The sequence below is a fragment of the Eubalaena glacialis genome, chromosome 1, assembly GCF_028564815.1.
Source record: "Eubalaena glacialis isolate mEubGla1 chromosome 1, mEubGla1.1.hap2.+ XY, whole genome shotgun sequence".
Classification (NCBI taxonomy): Eukaryota; Metazoa; Chordata; class Mammalia; order Artiodactyla; family Balaenidae; genus Eubalaena; species Eubalaena glacialis.
Window position 1 is genome coordinate 39,786,490 of NC_083716.1, and position 19,147 is coordinate 39,805,636.

Here is a 19,147-nt window from a genome sequence, read left to right on the forward strand (position 1 = left end):
ATACATCCCTATATCTCTTCCATCTTGGCGTCTCCCTCCCTATCCCACCCCTCTAGGTGGTCACAAAGCACCGAGCTGATCTCCCTGTGCTATGCAGCTGCTTCCCACTAGCTATCTATTTTACATTTGGTAGTAAGTATAAGTCCATACCACTCTCTCACTTCGTCCCAGCTTACCCTTCCCCCTCCCCGTGTCCTCAAGTCCATTCTCTACGCCTGTGTCTTTATTCCTGTCCTGCCCCTAGGTTTTCAGAACAATTTTTTTTTAGATTCCATATATATGTGTTAGCATACGGTATTTGTTTTTCTCTTTCTGACTTACTTCACTCTGTATGACAGACTCTAGGTCCATCCACCTCACTACAAATAACTCAATTTCGTTTCTTTGTATGGCTGAGTATAGACATTTCTCCAAAGAAGATATACAGATTGCCAACAAACACATGAAAGGATGCTCAACATCACTAATCATTAGAGAAATGCAAATCAAAACTACAATGAGGTATCACCCCACACCGGTCAGAATGGCCATCATCAAAAAATCTACAAACAATAAATGCTGGAGAGGGTGTGGAGAAAAGGGAACCCTCTTGCACTGTTGGTGGGAATGTAAATTGATACAGCCACTATGGAGAACAGTATGGAGGTTCCTTAAAAAACTAAAAACAGAACTACTATACGACCCAGCAATCCCACTGCTGTGCATATACCCTGAGAAAACCATAATTCAAAAAGAGTCATGTACCACAATGTTCACTGCAGCTCTATTTACAATAGCCAGGACATGGAAGCAACCTAAGTGTCCATCAACAGATGAATGGATAAAGAAGATGTGGCACATATATACAGGGGAATATTACTCAGCCATAAAAAGAAACGTAGTATTTTTTAAATCACCATTTTAAAATTGTTGTATAGTATTCCATTATATGTATGATAATGTACCAAACAAATCACCAATCATTTGACATTTCAGTTTATAGCTTTTTTCTATCATAAAGTACACTGTGATAAGCATTCATGAACAGATATCTTGTATATATTGCCAATGATTTCCCTAAGCTAAATTCCTAGAAGTGGGGTTGCTGAGCCAGTAGAGGAATATTTATTATTACAGCTTTTCTCATAAATTGCCAAATGGTCCTCTGGAAAACTTGCTGGTTTACACTGCTTCTACCCAAGCATGAATGGAGCATTGTTTCCTGTGCTCTTGCCAATTTTGGTATTATCATGCTTCACAAATGTTGTTAAGTAATAGACCCAAAAAAGCCAAATCACTCTTGTTTTCCTTTCAATTTCTCCAGTTCCTGGGTAGTTAGGCTGAATTTAAAAACATATTCTTATTGGTTACTTCTTGTTTTACTTTAGTTGATTGCTTAATCATACCATTTAGGATGCAACAATTTTGATTGCAGTAACTTAATGAACTTAATGGAATCCACCCAAACCAGATATCTCTCCAGTAACATTATTGAGAGGGTATTTTTGTTTTTTGGGGTTTTTTTCATCCAGGACTTTTGAAGATAACAAAATGAGTAGTTGAGAATGGACATCTCTTCTCTTGAGCAGAGATGGTAGAAAGATTCTCCGGGATGCTGGCCATCAAGTTTACCTGTAACTTTAGAAGGGGTCCTCTGGCTACAGCTCATTGTTCTTCTTTAATCTGAGCAGTCTGGTCTGGAGTCATTGCTTCTGCTTGTTTCAAATTCAGGTTGCCCTTTGAGTAAAATTCCGGGCCTAATAACCCTTACAATATAACACGATGAAACACCCTTTGCTTTCCTTTTCCCAATAGTCTGTAGTGGGGTGAGGCCAGGAGGATGGTAAGGCAGGTGAAAAAGTGGTGTGTTAATTCGGTGTGTGTTAAGAGGTGTTCATTAATGCCAGGGGATGCAATAGACCATGAAATTCCAGTGGCTTAACACATTAACTATTTTAATGTGCACATTTCCCACTCATGCAAAGTCTAATCAAAATTGGGTGGTCCTTCTTCACATATGTTATTGGCCAGATTCACATGCCCCACCCTGCCAGAGGGACTGGGAAAGAGAGGACACGGTGGTATTTTGTAAGCCCTCAAGTCTCTGCCACAAGAGGGCAGCGTTTCCTCATTTAATTATTTAAAGCTCATATTACATGGGGTGAATATACGTGTGTTGAATACACACATGCACACACATCATATATTTTAATATTGTGTTTACCTTATGAAACACACGTATACACAGGGCTTTGGATATCTTTTTCCCTTTTAGTCATCATCACCACCAGCGGCAGCAGTATCAAAATCAGCATCAACATCATCATAGTGACGATTTATTCCATTCTTAGCACAAACCAGTCTTTGTGTTAAGCACTTCAGATGTTTCTGTTCCTTTAATTGTCAAATGCTGTGAGGTAGATAATACTATTATCATTATGCTACAGATATGAATACTGAGTTTCAAATAGGTTAAGTAACTTGTGTCTGATTCCAGAGCTCTTAGCCACTAAGACATATGGCCTCTATATTAGCTTCTTAGGGTTTCCATAACAAAGCACTACAGAGTGGCTGGCTTAAAACAGCAGAAATTTATTCTCTCACAGGTCGAGAGGCCAGAAGTCTGAAATCAGGGTGTTGGCAGGCTTGGTTCCTTCTGGATGCTCTGAGGGAGAATCAGTTCCATGCCTTCCTCTTAGCTTCTGGTGGCTGCCAGCAATCCTTGGCTTGTAGATACATCACGCCGATCTCTGTCTTCATTTTCACATTGCCTACATCTCTATCTCTGGGTGTCTCTCTGTCCCTTTCCTCTTGTTATGAGGACACTAGTCACTGGATTTTAGACCCAACCTAAGCCAGTATCATTTCACTTGATCTTTACCTTGTTTACACTCTAAAGACTATGTCTAAATAAGGTCCCATTCTGAGGTTCTGGTAGATGTGAATTTTGGGGGGACACTATTGAATCCACTACAACATCTTCTGTTGTATTTGTCCAAAGGGCTCCCATGTTATTACACATCTTCATGAACACCACCTTTGAATGGAGGTACAATATTCTCTTCCCCTATTGGTGGGCACTTAGGTTGGAGATGGCCACACCTAGCACATAGGACTTGGTGCACAGCACACAAAGGCACTCCTTTCTCTGGGCTGACTAAGGTGCCTCGCTCGGGGAGCTGAGAGGGGGCTGGATTTCAGCCTCCACTTACCCCTTTGCCAGTCACCTTTGTGCAGAGCATGACCTCCATAAGAACAGGGCGGCTCAGGTCTGAGAGAATGGAACCTGGGACGGGTTGTTACTGTTTTAGAATATTTAAGAAGCTCAGTTCTGCATTTGGCTTTTCTGCTTCAGAATAGGAACTACACAATGTCTGAATTGAAAGAGACACTAGAAAATGTCTCAGTGACACAGGAGAGAATAATTATACTATTCTGTATTAATTTGCTGTTTATTGATTCACAAAGCATAGTTGAAATCTATTTTTCAGTCTTAGGAAACAGGGATCTAGAAATTTTAACTAACTTTGCTCCTTATAATGATAAGATCTCAAATCTCTTGACTTTCCTCAGCACCTTGACTGCATCATGCTGACTCAAGTAGAGCCCTGCCCTAGCTGTGACATAATCATTATTTTAAAAAGTTTATTATCAAAGACATAGTCATCCTTTTATGTCTATATTCTAACTTCTTTTGAAACTACCTAAACCTTTCTTCCTCTCTCTTGAACTTTGCTTTGATGAATACTTTTTGACCAGATAAAATAAACTGTAAGTAAGCATTCTTAAATTAAAATGACCACTTTTCTGCCTATCTTTATAAATATTCATCTCTTACCAAAGTACTTTGGTTGCTGTGACAAACCTGATATTTTTATAGCATATATTTTAAAGGGCAGAGGAGGAAAGACAGTATCTTCTTATTCTGAAATGCAAATAGCTTTTTTAAATACCTTTTTTTTTCAGTTTTGTAAAGAAAAAATTCAATTAATTTTCTATGGCCTAAAATAAATGAAAATAAATAAATAAGAATTCAAGCCTATAGTCTAATTATAGACCAAAATTCGTAGCATTTGCTTTCTCCCAGATATTATTGTGGTTCCTTGATGGTAGAGAACACAACTGATTCCTCTCTATATTCCTTGGGGTTTCACATAAGGCCAACCACACACTTGGTTACTAATACATTCATATTGATTGATTGAATGAATGGAGCAACCGCCATCTCTCCTTGCCCTCATCCATTCTGCTCTGGTCACGTTGATTATCCAGTCTCTGAACACACTGCACTCCTTCCTGTCTCCATACCTTTGCTACGAATGTCTTTTCTACAGTCATCCCCTTGCCAAGTTCCTACTCATCTTTTTTTTTTTTTAAATAGATCTTTATTGGAGTATAATTGCTTCACAATACTGTGTTAGTTTCTGCTGTACAACAAAGTGAAACAGCCATATGTATACATATATCCCCATGTCCCCTCCCTCTTGACTTACTCATCTTTTGAGACCCAGCTCAAATGTCACATCGTCTGTGAAGCATTTTTCAAGGGTGAGATGATGCCTCATGCATCTCTATGTCCCCAGTGTCTGGCACAGAGTCAGAGTTAACTAAATGTATATTGAATGAGCGATTGAATGAACAGAAGGGACAGAGCCTGCATCCCATAGCAGGTAAGAACATGGGCTTATGGTCTGACAAACCTGGATTCATAGTCCTGCTTCTTGACTTACAACTCTGTGACCTTGGTCATGTTACTTCATCAGTCTGAGCCTTTGTTTCCTTGGTTTGAAATAAGGATAAGGAAAGCATCTGACTCAAAGGGTTCTTGTGAGAATAAAATGAGAACCTATGTATAAAGTTTTTCACCCAATAAGTACTAAATGATAGTCTAACGTTGATAGAATTGTTCTGTGGGTTTCCTTTGATTGCACTGGAGAGGTTGCATCTGGCTGACCTCAGTGTGACCATGTTGGAAGTATTTTGGTTGGAGAGCTTTGGAACTGTCATGGCCACCACCTCATTTTCCTTCCAAACTAAATGGAATAAAACTACAAAAAAGCAGATTTCAACTGACTGGAAAATACTAGTTGACTAGAATATCCCTTGGCACTTGAGTCTTAGGAGAAAGAGAAAAACCACAAAAAAGAAATGAATATAAGCGTTTTAAAACATATAGAAACCTTGCAAGTAACTTCTAGGGAATGACCTTAGAACTGCCTTCAATCCAAACTTCTGTACCTTTGCACAGTGGCAAGTACACACCTTGGTGGCTGCATGCAGCCTATAGACTGGTGATTTGGTCTAACACTATTAAAAAAAAATTGAAATGGATGAAGGCAGTCAAAAAGTACTACAAACTTCCACTTATAAGTACTAGGGATATAATGTACAACATGATAAATATAATCAGTACTGTTCTATATTATATATGAAAGCTCTTGAGTAAATCTTAAGAGTTCTTATCACAAAAATTTTTTTCTTACTTTAATTTTGTATCTGTATGAGAGGACGGATGTGCACTAAACGTGTTGTGATAATCATTTCATGACATACGTAAGTCAAATCACGCTGTACATCTTAAACTTACACAGTGCTGTATGTCAGTTATCTCAATAAAATTGGAAGGAAAATTTTTTCAATGGATGTCAGCATAACAAAAAACAATTACGGAAAATTTCAAATATATGCCAGTTTAGAGTGATTAGTCTAATGAATCTCCATGGAACAATTATCCAGCTTCAATAATTACCAATCCTCTGTTATTCTGTTTCATCCCTCCTCTCCTTTTTGTTTGTTTGTTTGTTTTGCTAGAGTATTTAAAAGCAAAAATACCAGATACCATTTTATTCATGAATATTTCAGTGTGTATCTCTACCAGATAAAAACTTAGACAAATATAACTACAGTCCCTTATCACAATCAACAAAAATAAAAATAATTTCTTAATATGATCTAAAACCTAGTCTGTGTTCAATTTTCCCTGATTGTATCAACAGTCTTTTTCCAGTTGTTTTGAGTCAGAATCCAAACACAGTCCACAGACTACATTTGTTGGCTTTGTGTCTTAAGTCTCTTAACTTGTAACCGTTCTTCTCCTTTGTTTCCATGCCATTTACTTCTTTAAGAATTTTTAAGTCAATACGTTTTCCCAAAACCATGGATTTGTGGAAGATCTGGCAGCACCGGCTTATGCTCCCATCATAAGGGGGCATTTGGCCGCAGCCCAGTAGAGGCTGTGGTCCTTAGACTATGCAAGTGCCTCCGCAATTCAGTCCCTACTGTACCAACCAGCTTAACTCCTATGTTGCCTACCCAGCCCCCGTGGGCGTTGTGCTGGCCACCTCTGACCTACGTATACATCTGTTGGGTAACGAGAACTGAATACTGAATGATGACTTGAAGCCCCAAAACATCCCTAGTCATTAAGTCAATGTTCAGTTTTGTGTACCATATTACTTAGGTAGAAATGTTTTAAAAGCTTTCAGCGAAGAAAAATCAACAAAAGATTTTTAAAAATCCTAAATTAGCTTGAAAATTTATTGATTGACATCTCTCTTTTCTTGAGTATTCTTGCTAATCTGCTTTACAGCCTTCTATCCTGTAAACACCTTTTTCACCTGTGTCGAGGTTTGATCCTACAAAGGCCACTGAACAAGGTGTCACAAGACCCAAACTTTAGCCTTGGTCCTCTGTGACAAGTAGGCTTACATATTGCTTCTCCGAGACACCTTGTGGGGCGCAGGTAATACCAGCCTGTCTTTCAGGGTTGTTGTGAAATTCAAATGAGATAACAGATGTGAAGTTAACTTGTGAACTCTATAGCTCTACACTTAAACAAGGTATTACTATGCATAAGGGTATACTGAATTATGCATAACATCCTCTTTCACACCCCTGTGCATTTACTCTGCTGTTCTTTCTCTCTGGAATGCCTTTAAGAATTAATTGCTAGTCATCTGTGGTCCCCAAACACTTTATGCCTCCTTATTTATAACATTTGTCACACTGTATCAAAGCCATTTGTTTACATCTTTGTCTTCAGCAAGATTCTAGAGTAAATTGCAATTTATTCAGTGCTCGGCACACAGCTGACTCTCAGTAAATGTCTACTGAATGGGATAGGATTGATTTGAATGATTATTATGTGTGTACCTGTCTTGAAGGATAAAGTCTATGTCGATACAATTCTTTAGGTATATCACCTGGTAACTAACCAGTATTGGCTCTTGTTAAAAGCTTATGATGAAGATGACAATGATGAAATATTTTTAATTTAAGTAAGTGGTCAGACTTCTTGAGTATATTATTAGTAATTTAAGTTTCATTAACAGTGAAAGAACCTAAATGTTTTGATAGAATGCCTATCATCAAAAGAATTTTTTTTTTTTTTTTTTTTTTTTTTTTTTTACAGCTGGAGAAAACTTAAGCTCCTAGTCATCATTTTTCACCCCAGTTATCTGGTTCTCTTCATTAACTTAGGGCTTCCTGTTCTTTTACAGCTGGTTTGCCATCCACCCAGTCAGCATGAACAATAGCAATCATCTTGTAAATAGCGACAATGTGGGCTATGCTTCTTACCTTTTTGAGCAAGAGAAGAACAAAGGATATCTACCTGGAGAGGTGAGAATTTATGTCATTGAAAGCTTCATCTTAATTCATTGAGTATCATCATTCATTCAATGTTCAGAATAGCTGATTCAATCTTCAGAGGAAAGTGTCATCATGGATGCCACATACTGACATGCTTGGATAGAAAGAATTTTCCATCCTCCCTAAGAAAAATTTTAAATGACTGTTAGCTTTGTGTCAAATACTACTGATGTGATGACTTCATAAAGTTACAATCAGTTGGATAAGGAAGGGCAAATTAATATATAATAGTTTTTGATTAACTTGGAAATATGATAAACTGTGTTGTGTTTATATCTCTTGTTTTCAGAGATATAAAATTATTAAGCACCTTCTTAATGGTATAGGAATCTGAATGAGGACAGGAAATGAGTCCTTTTCTGTGGTCCAGACTTCCCTCTTAATTTCCTTTCAAGGAATTTCTACTTTCCTGCAATATGGCCTAACTCAGAGACAACCCTAATCCATTAGACTTGTCTTTGTAACTTTGAAATGCAGTGGGTGATGGGATCACAGTTGGGGGTGTCCAGGAACCCAGTCCATGTACTCCAGGAAACTCGTCAGCTTTGTGTAAATTACTGACTGCAGATATTTGGCGAGGAAGGACCCTGCTCTGCTTGACCCCAGTGTCTAACCCCTAATTGCAGAAGAATATATGATGGGATGAGAACCCCAGGCCCTTGCCTAGAATAAGTGTTCTGTTACAAAGATATTGGGTTGGCCAAAAACTTTGTTCAGGTTTTTCTGTGCGATGTTATGGGAATATTAGCCCATGAACATCTGGTCTGATTTTTTAGCTCCTTTGTTGACAGATCTCTATTTTTTTCATTTTAGCCTGTGTTTTAGGGAAACGAAAGGAATTTCTCATTATCTTTTTAGTATAAAAAAAGACACATAATCTCTTATACTTGATTATCTCTTTCCCTAAGAAAATTTAAGAATTTAAGGTAGAATGGTAGACCAGTTGGTTGAGGTTAAGGTCTTGCCCTACTCTAAAAGCTTTTGTGTTGTTATTTCAGGTTGAAGAGATAGAGAAAATATACACAGAGGGCACATCTGGGTGGTGGGGGCTATATTTAGGTTCAGTTGTGCAACAGAAAAATCCGGATTGGCTCTTCACTTTTTAAGCCAATAGGCTATTTATTTTTAAAGGGAAAATGGATCTCTGAGCTCCAGGTACAACACCAGACACTAGGTTGATGGGTCAGCCTTTTATAACTCGTTGCACACTGTATTTCTTGTCAAAATGTTGCTGTTTGAGACACAAATTTGAAGCTTTCCTACTTGAAATAGCTTTATTGATAACTGGAATATCATGAGTAATAACACGTATGCTGACTGCAATGTGAGCCTTTTCAGAAATAAAAAATTCTCTCAGAATATTGTACATCCTCCTTTTGTCGTATGCAAATGATTTTGAATAGTTCACCAGAGTGGGTTGAATGTTTGCCTTTTTAATGAACTCATTGTGGTAAATAAGAAAGAATAGACCTTTCTCACCTTCGGAGATGGCCCACACTCTGTCTGTGGAATGTGCTTCTCTCTAAATAAATCCACTTCTTACCTATCACTTTGTCTCTCACTGAATTCTTTCTGCGATGAGACATCAAGAACCTGAGCTTCATTAAGTCCTGAAACCAGTTGTTCTACAGGAACTGAGACCCCCACTCAGGTGGAGGATGGCGACTACCTGCTGAGCACAAGCACTAGACCCCAGACTGTTTGGAACCGGAAAGTTGATGATTAAGATTCCTAAAACACCACACTGTTACTTCACAACGTATCAATGAGAAGAAAGTCATGAATCCTGCAGCCTTCACCCCCAAATGTTGCCTTTAAAAATGCTCCCCTGAAAGCCATTGGGGAGTTTGGGTCTTTTGAGCATGAGCTGCCTGTTCTCCTTGCTTGGCCCTGAAATAAACCTTTCTCTGCTCCAAAAAAAAAAAAAAGAAAATAAAAGACAACTGGATGTTTCTTTTGGCAGGGACCGTATGTAGCAGCTTTTGCTTCATCGAACCTGGGAGACGTGTCCCCCAATATTCTTGGCCCACATTGCATCAACACGGGAGAGTCTTGTGATAATGCCAATAGCACTTGTCCCATTGGTGGGGTAGGTAATAATGACACGAAATCTGTTTTTGCATCTCAAGTACATTTTACGTTTAACTATTCAACATTCATTTACAATTATGTTCTCCTCAAGTATACTCTGGCCTACTTACTGCTGGCATTTGCTCTTCTCAAAAGCACCTACTAAATTTTGATTGGGTAAAATTGTAGTTTTCCATTTGATTGTCAAATTTTTTGAATGGTAAGACAATTTAGTAAATGTCAGAGATTAAATATCCTTCCCCAAAATTGGACAGCCTGAAACATTTTTCCTTGGCATTTCTGAAGTCACAATTTAGTACAAAAACTGCCTGCCTGAGACATTTCTCAGTGATTATAAAGTCTATAGGGTTTTCTAAAAATACGAGGTCAAAATTCTTTTTCTTTTCTTATAAATTACAAACAAACAAAACAATCTTGTTGTAAAAACTCAAACCACATGGGAAGCATAAAGAGCAGTAAAAAGTGAAAGTCCCTGTTCACCTCCTTCCCCTCTACCCTCTCCCTTTCCCCAAAGTTACCACTCTCACACCTCTTCATATGTTTATGCGTTCATGAACAACATTTTATAACTTATTTATTGATTTTTTTATTGGTATAGGATTTGTTTTCTACCTAATTTGTCTTAAAAAAATCTCTTTATGACTATATACAATTCTATGTGATAAGTTTTAAAGGCAACAAGTAAGGCTGTCCTCCCATCTTCATTTAGATTTTTGCAACTTTGACATGAGCAGCAGTTTCTAGCTTCTGGTTCTTATTCTTTGTGTTTATAGAGTATTTCACCTGCGATATTGCTTTTATTAAACACTATTTCTGGGTTATTTATTTTATCCCAGTCAACCCCACTCAATGAGAAATACAGTTTTAACAATTATACTTTTCCATTGTATATTACTATTTTTGTATAGAAAGTCTTCATACACCAGAAACTAACATAACATTGTAAATCAACTATACTTCAATGAAAAAAAGTCTTTGTTACCGTTCACTTCCAAAATTTTTATACATCATTAATTCACATTAGATTTGAGGATTACTTGTTAAATTCCAAAATTCACAGATGAAATGGTTAAATAAATTATAATACTTATTTGCAATATAATATTATGCATCAACGTCATGTCTTATGTTGGAATACTTAATGTGGGAAAGAGCTCATAATACTAAGGAATTCAAGGTTTAGTATTGCATAGTCATCATGACTGCAGTTTTGAGAATAAATGTATCATAGTAAAAAGACAAAATGAAACACACTCATACGTTAACCACGGTTTTCTCTTTTTGGCACTATTATAGGCAGTTTTCTATTTATTTTTTGTTCATTATTTTAATTCTATTTATACTTTTTAATACTTTTTCTACAATAAGTATAGTTTACTTTATAATCAGAAAAAATTACAGCAAAATCATACCCCCTTCCACAACACAATTTAGTTTCTCTTTGTTTCCCTTCGTGTTGGATTAGCTTCCCTCATGTCTGCAAGATGCCAGTCATCAGTGAGGAAGGTGTGTGCTTTTTTCTCTCATACCCAGTAGGAGAGAGAGAGAGCCTCTCTTCCAACCACGGAATAAGAATTCTCTTTAGTCTGACTGTCAATTTATGTCACATGTCCATCCCTGGACCAAAACAGTTGCTGGAGAAATGGTATGTGGTGATTGGCTTAAGTTGGGTTCCTGACCAATCTTTGGCAAAGCCTAGGGAATTTCCACGATCACCTTTGACTTATTTGGAATGAGGAATGGGATCACTGCAAGGAGAGAGATGGCTTTCTGAACAAAATCAGAATACGCTTGAGCAAAAGAGGGAAATGGACAAATGTTGCCGTGTCTTCTGCTTTAATGTGGTTTCTTTAAAAACAAGTTTTTAAATTTAGAAAATAGCTTTAATGTTTTTGAGAAAAATGATATATGGTTGTTAAAAATACACACAATATTGAAAAGTTCAGAAAATAAAACTTATGTCAAGGAGCACCCCTTCATCCCACAATTAACCTGTGAAAATTTTAATAAACATCCTTCCAGACAACTTTTTATGCACCTGTACACATATACATGTACAATTTTACATAGATGGGATCATATTGTAATGCTGTTCTATACCCTGCTTCCTTATTTCCAGTAAATATAATTTAAAACATTATTTAAACTAACTTTATAATTTTTAATTTTAAGTACTATAATTTGGTTAACCAATCCCCTACTGATGAGTATTTTCTTTCCTTTCCTGCTTTTCTCCTCACACCCTCTCTCCCTTCTTATTTTTTTCCTTCATATAAGCATGCTATGGTCACTATGCTTGTCATATATTTTTTCACATGTGTGAGTTTCACCTTAGGACAAATTCTTAAAAGTGAGTTTGTTCTTTTTTTTCAAAGCACCTCTAATATACTCTACACATTGCTCAAATACTCTCAATCACGTTTCTACCCACAGTGCATGAGTGACACTTTCCCCAAACTCTCCCCACCAGCAGGTTTGTCAATCTTTCAATTTTTTCCAGCACAAATGTGAAGAGTTCTCTCTTCGTAGTTTAAATTTATATTCAATTATTCATTAAGACTGAACATATAACGTTGAATGGCCATTTACATTTACATTTTGTGTGTGTGTGTGAATTACTTATTTCATCTGTATCCATGGTGTTATCCATTAGGACACTTTTTTTTTTTTTGCTTTTATTTTTTTCCAGCTTTATTGGGATATATTGACATCCAACACTGTCTAAGTTTAAGGTATACAATGTGATGATTTTTACTACAAATAAGAGAATACCCAACTCAATATGAATGAATCAAAATGTATTAACAGGGTATTTTTTTCTTGCTGACTTTTTAAAGCTCCTAATATATTAAAGTCTTAGTTTGTCATAAACTGTGCAAACTCATCCCTCAACACCCCCATTTATCAGTTATCTTTCAGTCTTACTTATGTTTTTCCCCCCGATATGGATGTTTAAAATGTTTAAACTGTCAAACTGTGTTCCATATAATTTTTAGAAGGGCCTTTCACATCGTTAGACTTTAGAATATATTCATCCATATTTTCTTTTAATACATTTTGGGTGCCATTTATAATATTTAAGTATCCGATCATTTGCAAATTTTTCTGGTGTAAGAAGTAAAATATAGAGCCAGATGTATTTACTGATTTTTTTCCAGAGGGTCAGCTAGTTGTTCCAATATAATTTTAACTGAGTTTCAATTGAAGGCAATCATGAGCAAGTGCTATAGGCAGGAACCAGCAAAGAGAAAGATGTGCAGCAAATGGAAAGACCTGGCTTTAGGTAATAGCTCAGATATTAGCTACCTGTATAATCTTCAGTAAATCTAACCCACCTGAGCCTCAGTTTCCTTATTTTTAAAAGTAAGTTTCTAGAATAGATGATTTCTAGCAACATTCATTGCTCTAATTCCGTGAATGATTTTGCTTCTCATAATCTGTAAATTAAGAGAATGCCTCAAAAGAAATGCTGGAATGTGGCTTTAAAAAAATCTATTTGCTTAGATTCACGTGTCATTTTCCATTCTTTAAAAGAATTGCTTATTTCACTAAGAACACATCTTGTGTCATTTTGTTCCAGCCTAGCATGTGCATTGCTATGGGACCTGGGCAGGATATGCTTGACAGCACACAAATCATAGGACGGATAATATATGAGAAAGCAAAGGTAAGCTGTGGGCCCGCTTCTTTCATCTTCGTTCAAAACTATGCTTTAAAATCCACTGACGTTGTTCATCAGGAAGTCCGTAATTGTAAGGAAGACAGCAGGAGCTCAAGCTGCACCAAGGAGTCTGGAAGACTGAATGCTGTTTATTGTCAACCAAGAAGGTTGTTTTCACAAACCACACAGGAACCTCTCTCTGACTGCTTGTGTCTGGCTTCTTATAGGAAGTACATTTAAGAGCAAGTAATCAGGAAACATTCTCTTTCAGCCAGAATGCTTGCTTCAGGCGGTTGGATGATAGACTGTAAAGTTTTCAATTCATGTGGTATGACCAGATATAACCAGACTGACCCAAATTCTCAGAAGTCTCTCAGGCCTTGGCCTGCCAAGTCACCTGACCATTTCTTTCTTTTTTTAAAAAAAATTTAATTAATTAATTTTTGTCTGCGTTAGGTCTTCGTTGCTGCGCGCGGGCTTTCTCTAGTTGCAGAGAGCGGGGGCTACTCTTTGTTGTGGTGCGCGGGGTTCTCACTGCGGTGGCTTCTCTTGTGGCGCACGGGCTCTAGGCACACAGGGTTCAGTAGTTGTGGCACACGGGCTCAGTAGTTGTGGCTCGTGGGCTCTAGAGTGCAGGCTCAGTAGTTGTGGCGCATGGGCTTAGTTGCTCTGTGGCATGTGGGATCTTCCCGGACCAGGGCTCGAACTCGTGTCCCCTGCATTGGCAGGTGGATTCTTAACCACTGCACCACCAGGGAAGCCCTACCATTTCTTAACTTTTCCTTCGGTGACAAGGTAAAGCTGAGTGGCACCACTGCCAATTCTTGCAATTTGGATTCAAATTAGTCCCTGGTCTTTTTTGATATGGAAAGATCATCCATCTTACATTTTCCTTTCTTTTTAAAAGATTTTTTTTTTTTTTTAACTTTGGGTTTATTTATTTATTTATGGCTGTGTTGGGTCTTCGTTTCTGTGCAAGGGCTTTCTCTAGTTGCGGCAAGTGGGGACCACTCTTCATCGCGGTGCGCGGGCCTCTCACCATCGCGGCCTCTCTTGTTGCAGAGCACAGGCTCCAGACGCGCAGGCTCAGCAATTGTGGCTCACGGGCCTAGTTACTCCGCGGCATGTGGGATCTTCCCAGACCAGGGCTCGAACCCGTGTCCCCTGCATTGGCAGGTGGATTCTCAACCACTGCGCCTCCAGGGAAGCCCTTAAAAGATTTTTTGATGAAGAGAGAATCTGGTCTCCAGTGAGCTTACTACAAGTTAATCTACCCTCCTTCCTCTTCTAAATTTTATCTCCCATTTTGCTTACGTATTTTGTATCAGCTCCTATGGAGACATTTCTGATGGAAAAGACAAAAGATAGCTTTGAGCTGAGCCATCTCTGACAAAGATAGTCAAATCTCTTCCTTTTTATAGCTTACCCATACCTTTAGTGAGCACGGGCTTGAGAGAGTGTGTGTGTGTGTGTAAATATTTTGTCTCAAGGGTTCTAAAATGTTTCAGGAGCAATTAAGGAAGAACAAAAACACCTTGAAAACATCAGACACCAGCCAACCTAATTGCTGCAGTTTCTTTTTAATTACTGTGGTATTATCAGTGGATTGTTCTAAACTAACAGATTCTATTTAGGGCGTGCACCCCTGACACAATTTGGCGTCAGAAATTTTGTTACCATTCTGAGCCCAGTCGACATAGAGATTTGTCCCACATTCTGGATTCTCTTCTCAGCAAGGTACAACTTCCCTCTTAATGAGGAGATGCAGGCTGCAGCTGGTGTTACTGACAACTTGAGCGTTCCCACGTGGCTGTGGAAACTGACATGTCAATAAAGTAGAAATGCGTAGGTGTCAGGCAAAGGCATCGGTGCTGAAGCAGGGTTTGCCTCTACTGTATGATACAGATCAATACAAACAAACCTTCCTAAATATATTTTGACTCACATTTCCCATAAGATTAAAAAAGCATCAATTGACCATACTGGCAAAAAAAAGAACATCCAAAGGTGAACAGTGGGTGGGGGAACAGATGCAGATGAAGTGGGCCCTGAGGACTTTCAAGCCCCCCTTTGGCAGCAGCCCTGCCAGAGGACTCAAGGACTGTGAGAGGGAAAACTCCAGGAGAATCCCCATGGATGCACTCTTGTGCTGGCAAAGAAGGTAATCTGGCCCACCTACTCCTAACCTTAAATTTTCTTGACTATCTTTCTAGTGAGATTGGAGCATTTGTACCATAGCCTGCATCACTGGAATTTCATATTTGTGGGAAATAGACACAGATCAATGGTCTCAGGGCCTTCAAGTTTCTGGGAAGCTACAGGGGGTTTGGTGGAGAGATGCACATGCTCTGTCTAATCAGACAGCAAAACAAAACTTGACTGAAAGACTCTTTTCCAAATTGGCACTTCTTAGGTACGGTTGCTGGTATTCATTTTAGCTTTTTTGCTTTTAATGGTAAGGCTGTATGCGTTTTCTAGGAACTGTATGCTTCTGCCTCTCAGGAGGTAACTGGGCCACTGGCTTCGGCTCATCAGTGGGTGAATATGACGGACGTCACCGTCTGGCTCAATTCTACACACACAGTAAGTGTCACTGAGTCACGCTGATTATGCCACAAGGGTAAAGCTCTGGGCTGATGTCACTATTGAAGTTCAACTTCTGTTTCTTTTTTGTTTATGTTTCATTTTTGTTTTGTTTTTAAAATTTTTTCCTTTAGGCAAAAACATGTAAACCAGCCTTGGGCTACAGTTTTGCAGCTGGCACGATTGACGGATTTGGAACCCTCGATTTTATGCAGGGTGAGGTGCAGTCTGATGTGATTTGTGGTTCCAGGTTCTGACCTTCAGGGTTCTGTTCCCTAACAGGGTTTAATGTAACCAATACATTTACTATTTTTATTTTTTAAATTTGGGGGTATGCAGGCTTTCCAGGTTTGTACATGATTTCCCAGGGGTAGGTATCTTTCATAACTTAGCTTTCCACTGATTCAAATAGAATGAGAGATTCTCTTTGCATTTCAATCTATGAAAGAATAGCTTTACATTGGGCTGGAGCTGGGGTGGAGTTGGAGTGGTGCAGAGCGGGAGTGTCATTGTAACTTCGACAGTATGAGTTGGCCCTGCCATCTGGTTGTTAGTGTCTCTTTCCCAGATGCCTTTACTGGAGCCCAAATTCCTCAGAACAGAAGCTTTTAGGAGCCTAAAGCATGTGGTCCTGGGTCTTCTTCCTGTGTGTATTTCCATGAATTTATAACTGATTATTATAGGTTTTATACTTTTATCCTGATTATCACTGTGATAACATGCACTGGCGAGTAGAGAAAGTTTAAAAAAAATTGAAGAATATCACCTACAGGCAATATTTTGGCTTATTTCATTCTTGTCTTTTATATATATATATTTTGGAACCATTAGTTAAATTAATAAATACAGTTGTAATGTGATATAGTTGGCATCATCTTTCCTGGTAATGTTTCATCTAGTTTGGTCTAATGTTCTAAAATAAATAATTTTTAACAGCTTTATTGAGATATAATTCACAAAACATAAAATTCACCCACTTAAAGTGTATAATTCAGTGGTTTTTTAGTATATTCACAGATACGTGCAACCATCACCACAGTCAGTTTTAGAACATTTTCATTGCCTCAGAAAGAAACCCTGTACTCTTTAGCTATTACAGCACAGTCTCCTTCTCTCCCAGACCTAAGCAACCACTAATCTCTCTATCTCTACATTTTCCTCCTCTGGACATTTCATATAAATGGAATTGTAAAAAAAAATGTGGCTTTTTGCATTGGCTTCTTTCACTTAGCATCATGTTTTCAAGGTTCATCCAAGTTGTAACATGGATTGGTATTTCATTACTATTTTTTTCTTTTTAAAAAATTATTTTATTGAAGTATAGTTGATTTCAATGTTGTGTTAATTTCTGCTGTACAGCAAAGTGATTCATTTATACATATCATACATTCTTTTTCATATTCTTCTCCATTGTGATTTATTACAGGATATTGAATATAGTTCCCTGTGCTATACAGAAGGACCTTGTTGTTTATCCATTCTCTGTATAATAGTTTGCATCTGCCAACCCCAAATTCCCAGTCCATCCCTCCCCCACCCTCCCTCCCTCCCCCTTGGCAACCACAAATTTTGTTCTCCATGTCTGTGAGTCTGTTTTTGTTTTGTAGATAAGTTCATTTATGTTATATTATGACGGAATAATATTCCATTGTATGGTTTTACCAGATTTTGTTTATGCATTCCTCAGTTGATGGACATTTGGGTTGTTCCACTTTTGGACTATTAGGAATAATGCTGCTCTAAATATTCATGTCCAGGCTTTTGTGTGAGCATATGATTTCATCTCTCCTCTTTGGTACATGCTTAGAAGTGGAATTGCTGGATCATATGATAACTCTATGTTTAATCATTTGAGGAACTACCAGACTATTTCCAAATTGTTGCACAATTTTACATTCTCATCAGTAGTTCTGAAGGTTCTAATTTTTCTACATCCTCACCAATACTTGTTTTTACCTTCCTTTTTGATTCTAGCTACCCCTGGGTGTGGAGTGGTATCTCATTATGGTTTTGATTTGCATTTCCCTGAAGATTAGTGATATTGAGCATCTTTTCATGTTTATTGGCCATTTGTGTTTCTTCCTTGGAGAAATGTCTGCTCATATATTTTTCATATTTTTAAATTGGGCTACTTGTCTTCTCATTACTGAGTTGAAAGAGTTCCTTATGGGTCCCATATATGCTCTAGGGATGCCCGCTAGCTGGGCTGCTTGGGTCCTTCTGTTGTGGTGGGCTGACTACTGTGGGTGGTCTTGTAGGCTTGGCTCCACCACCCGCCCTGGGTCTGATTGGTTGCCAGGCCCTGCCTTGTGCAGAGGCTGCTGGCCACTGCTTGGTGGGGCTGGGTCATGAGGCGGCTGGCTGCAGACCCACAGGTGGCCCCTGGGCTACTGCTAGCTCACTGGTGGGCAGAGCTGGAGTCAAGGAGATCCTGGGCTGGTGTCTTCCCACTGGTGGGTGAAGCTAGGTCCTGGGGCTAGTGCCAGCCCACTGGCAGGAAGAGCTGAGTCCTGGGGTCTGGCTACAGGGCCCGGGGTCCCAGAGCTGGTGTCAGACTGCTGGTGGGTGAGGCTGGTTCTTGACATGGCTGGCTGCAGGGTCCAGGATGTCCTAAATCTTGTGTTGGCTTGCTGGTGGGCAGGGTCAGAGCCCAGCTAGTCCCAGAGCTGGTGCTGCTCTGCTGATGGGTGGGCTGAGTCTGCAGGCTGCAGGGGTACCGTTGTCCTGAGGCTGGTGTCCGCCTCACTGGTGTGTGGGGCCTGATCCTGCATCCTCTGGTGGGCAGGGTTGTGTCCAGGGGTGGCTGTGGGTTGAGGGGGGGTCTTAAGGCAGCTTGTCTACTGGTGGGTGGGACTATGTTCCCACCCAGTTAGTTACTTGGCTTGAAATGTCCTAGTACTGGTGCCTGTGGGTTGGTGGGCATGGGCACAGCTGGGTCCTGGAGCTAATAAGCTAGAGGGAGGATCCAAAATAGTATGTGGTAGAATGAGCTCCTACAAATGGCTGCCACCAGTGTCTGTGTCCCCAGGTGAGCTCCAATTGACCCCTGTCTCTCTGGGAGACTCTCCAAGATTAGCAGGTAGGTCTAACCCAGGCTCCTTTCAAATTATTGTTTCTGAGCTGGGTCTCGGAGCATGTGAGATTTTTGTGTGCACGCTTTATTAGTAGAATCTCCATTTCCCA

The 19,147-nt window shown here is 39.0% G+C and overlaps 1 protein-coding gene across 1 annotated transcript in view; it reads left to right on the forward strand.

Moving 5' to 3' along the window:
• ASAH2 (N-acylsphingosine amidohydrolase 2) overlaps positions 1-19,147 on the forward strand; it is a 76,249-nt gene that overhangs the window by 21,902 nt on the left and 35,200 nt on the right. The window contains exons 7-11 of the mRNA XM_061195609.1: positions 7,479-7,599; positions 9,593-9,718; positions 13,301-13,387; positions 15,860-15,964; positions 16,099-16,180. Coding sequence (XP_061051592.1) covers positions 7,479-7,599; positions 9,593-9,718; positions 13,301-13,387; positions 15,860-15,964; positions 16,099-16,180 — 521 coding nt within the window. The remainder of the gene's footprint in view (positions 1-7,478; positions 7,600-9,592; positions 9,719-13,300; positions 13,388-15,859; positions 15,965-16,098; positions 16,181-19,147) is intronic.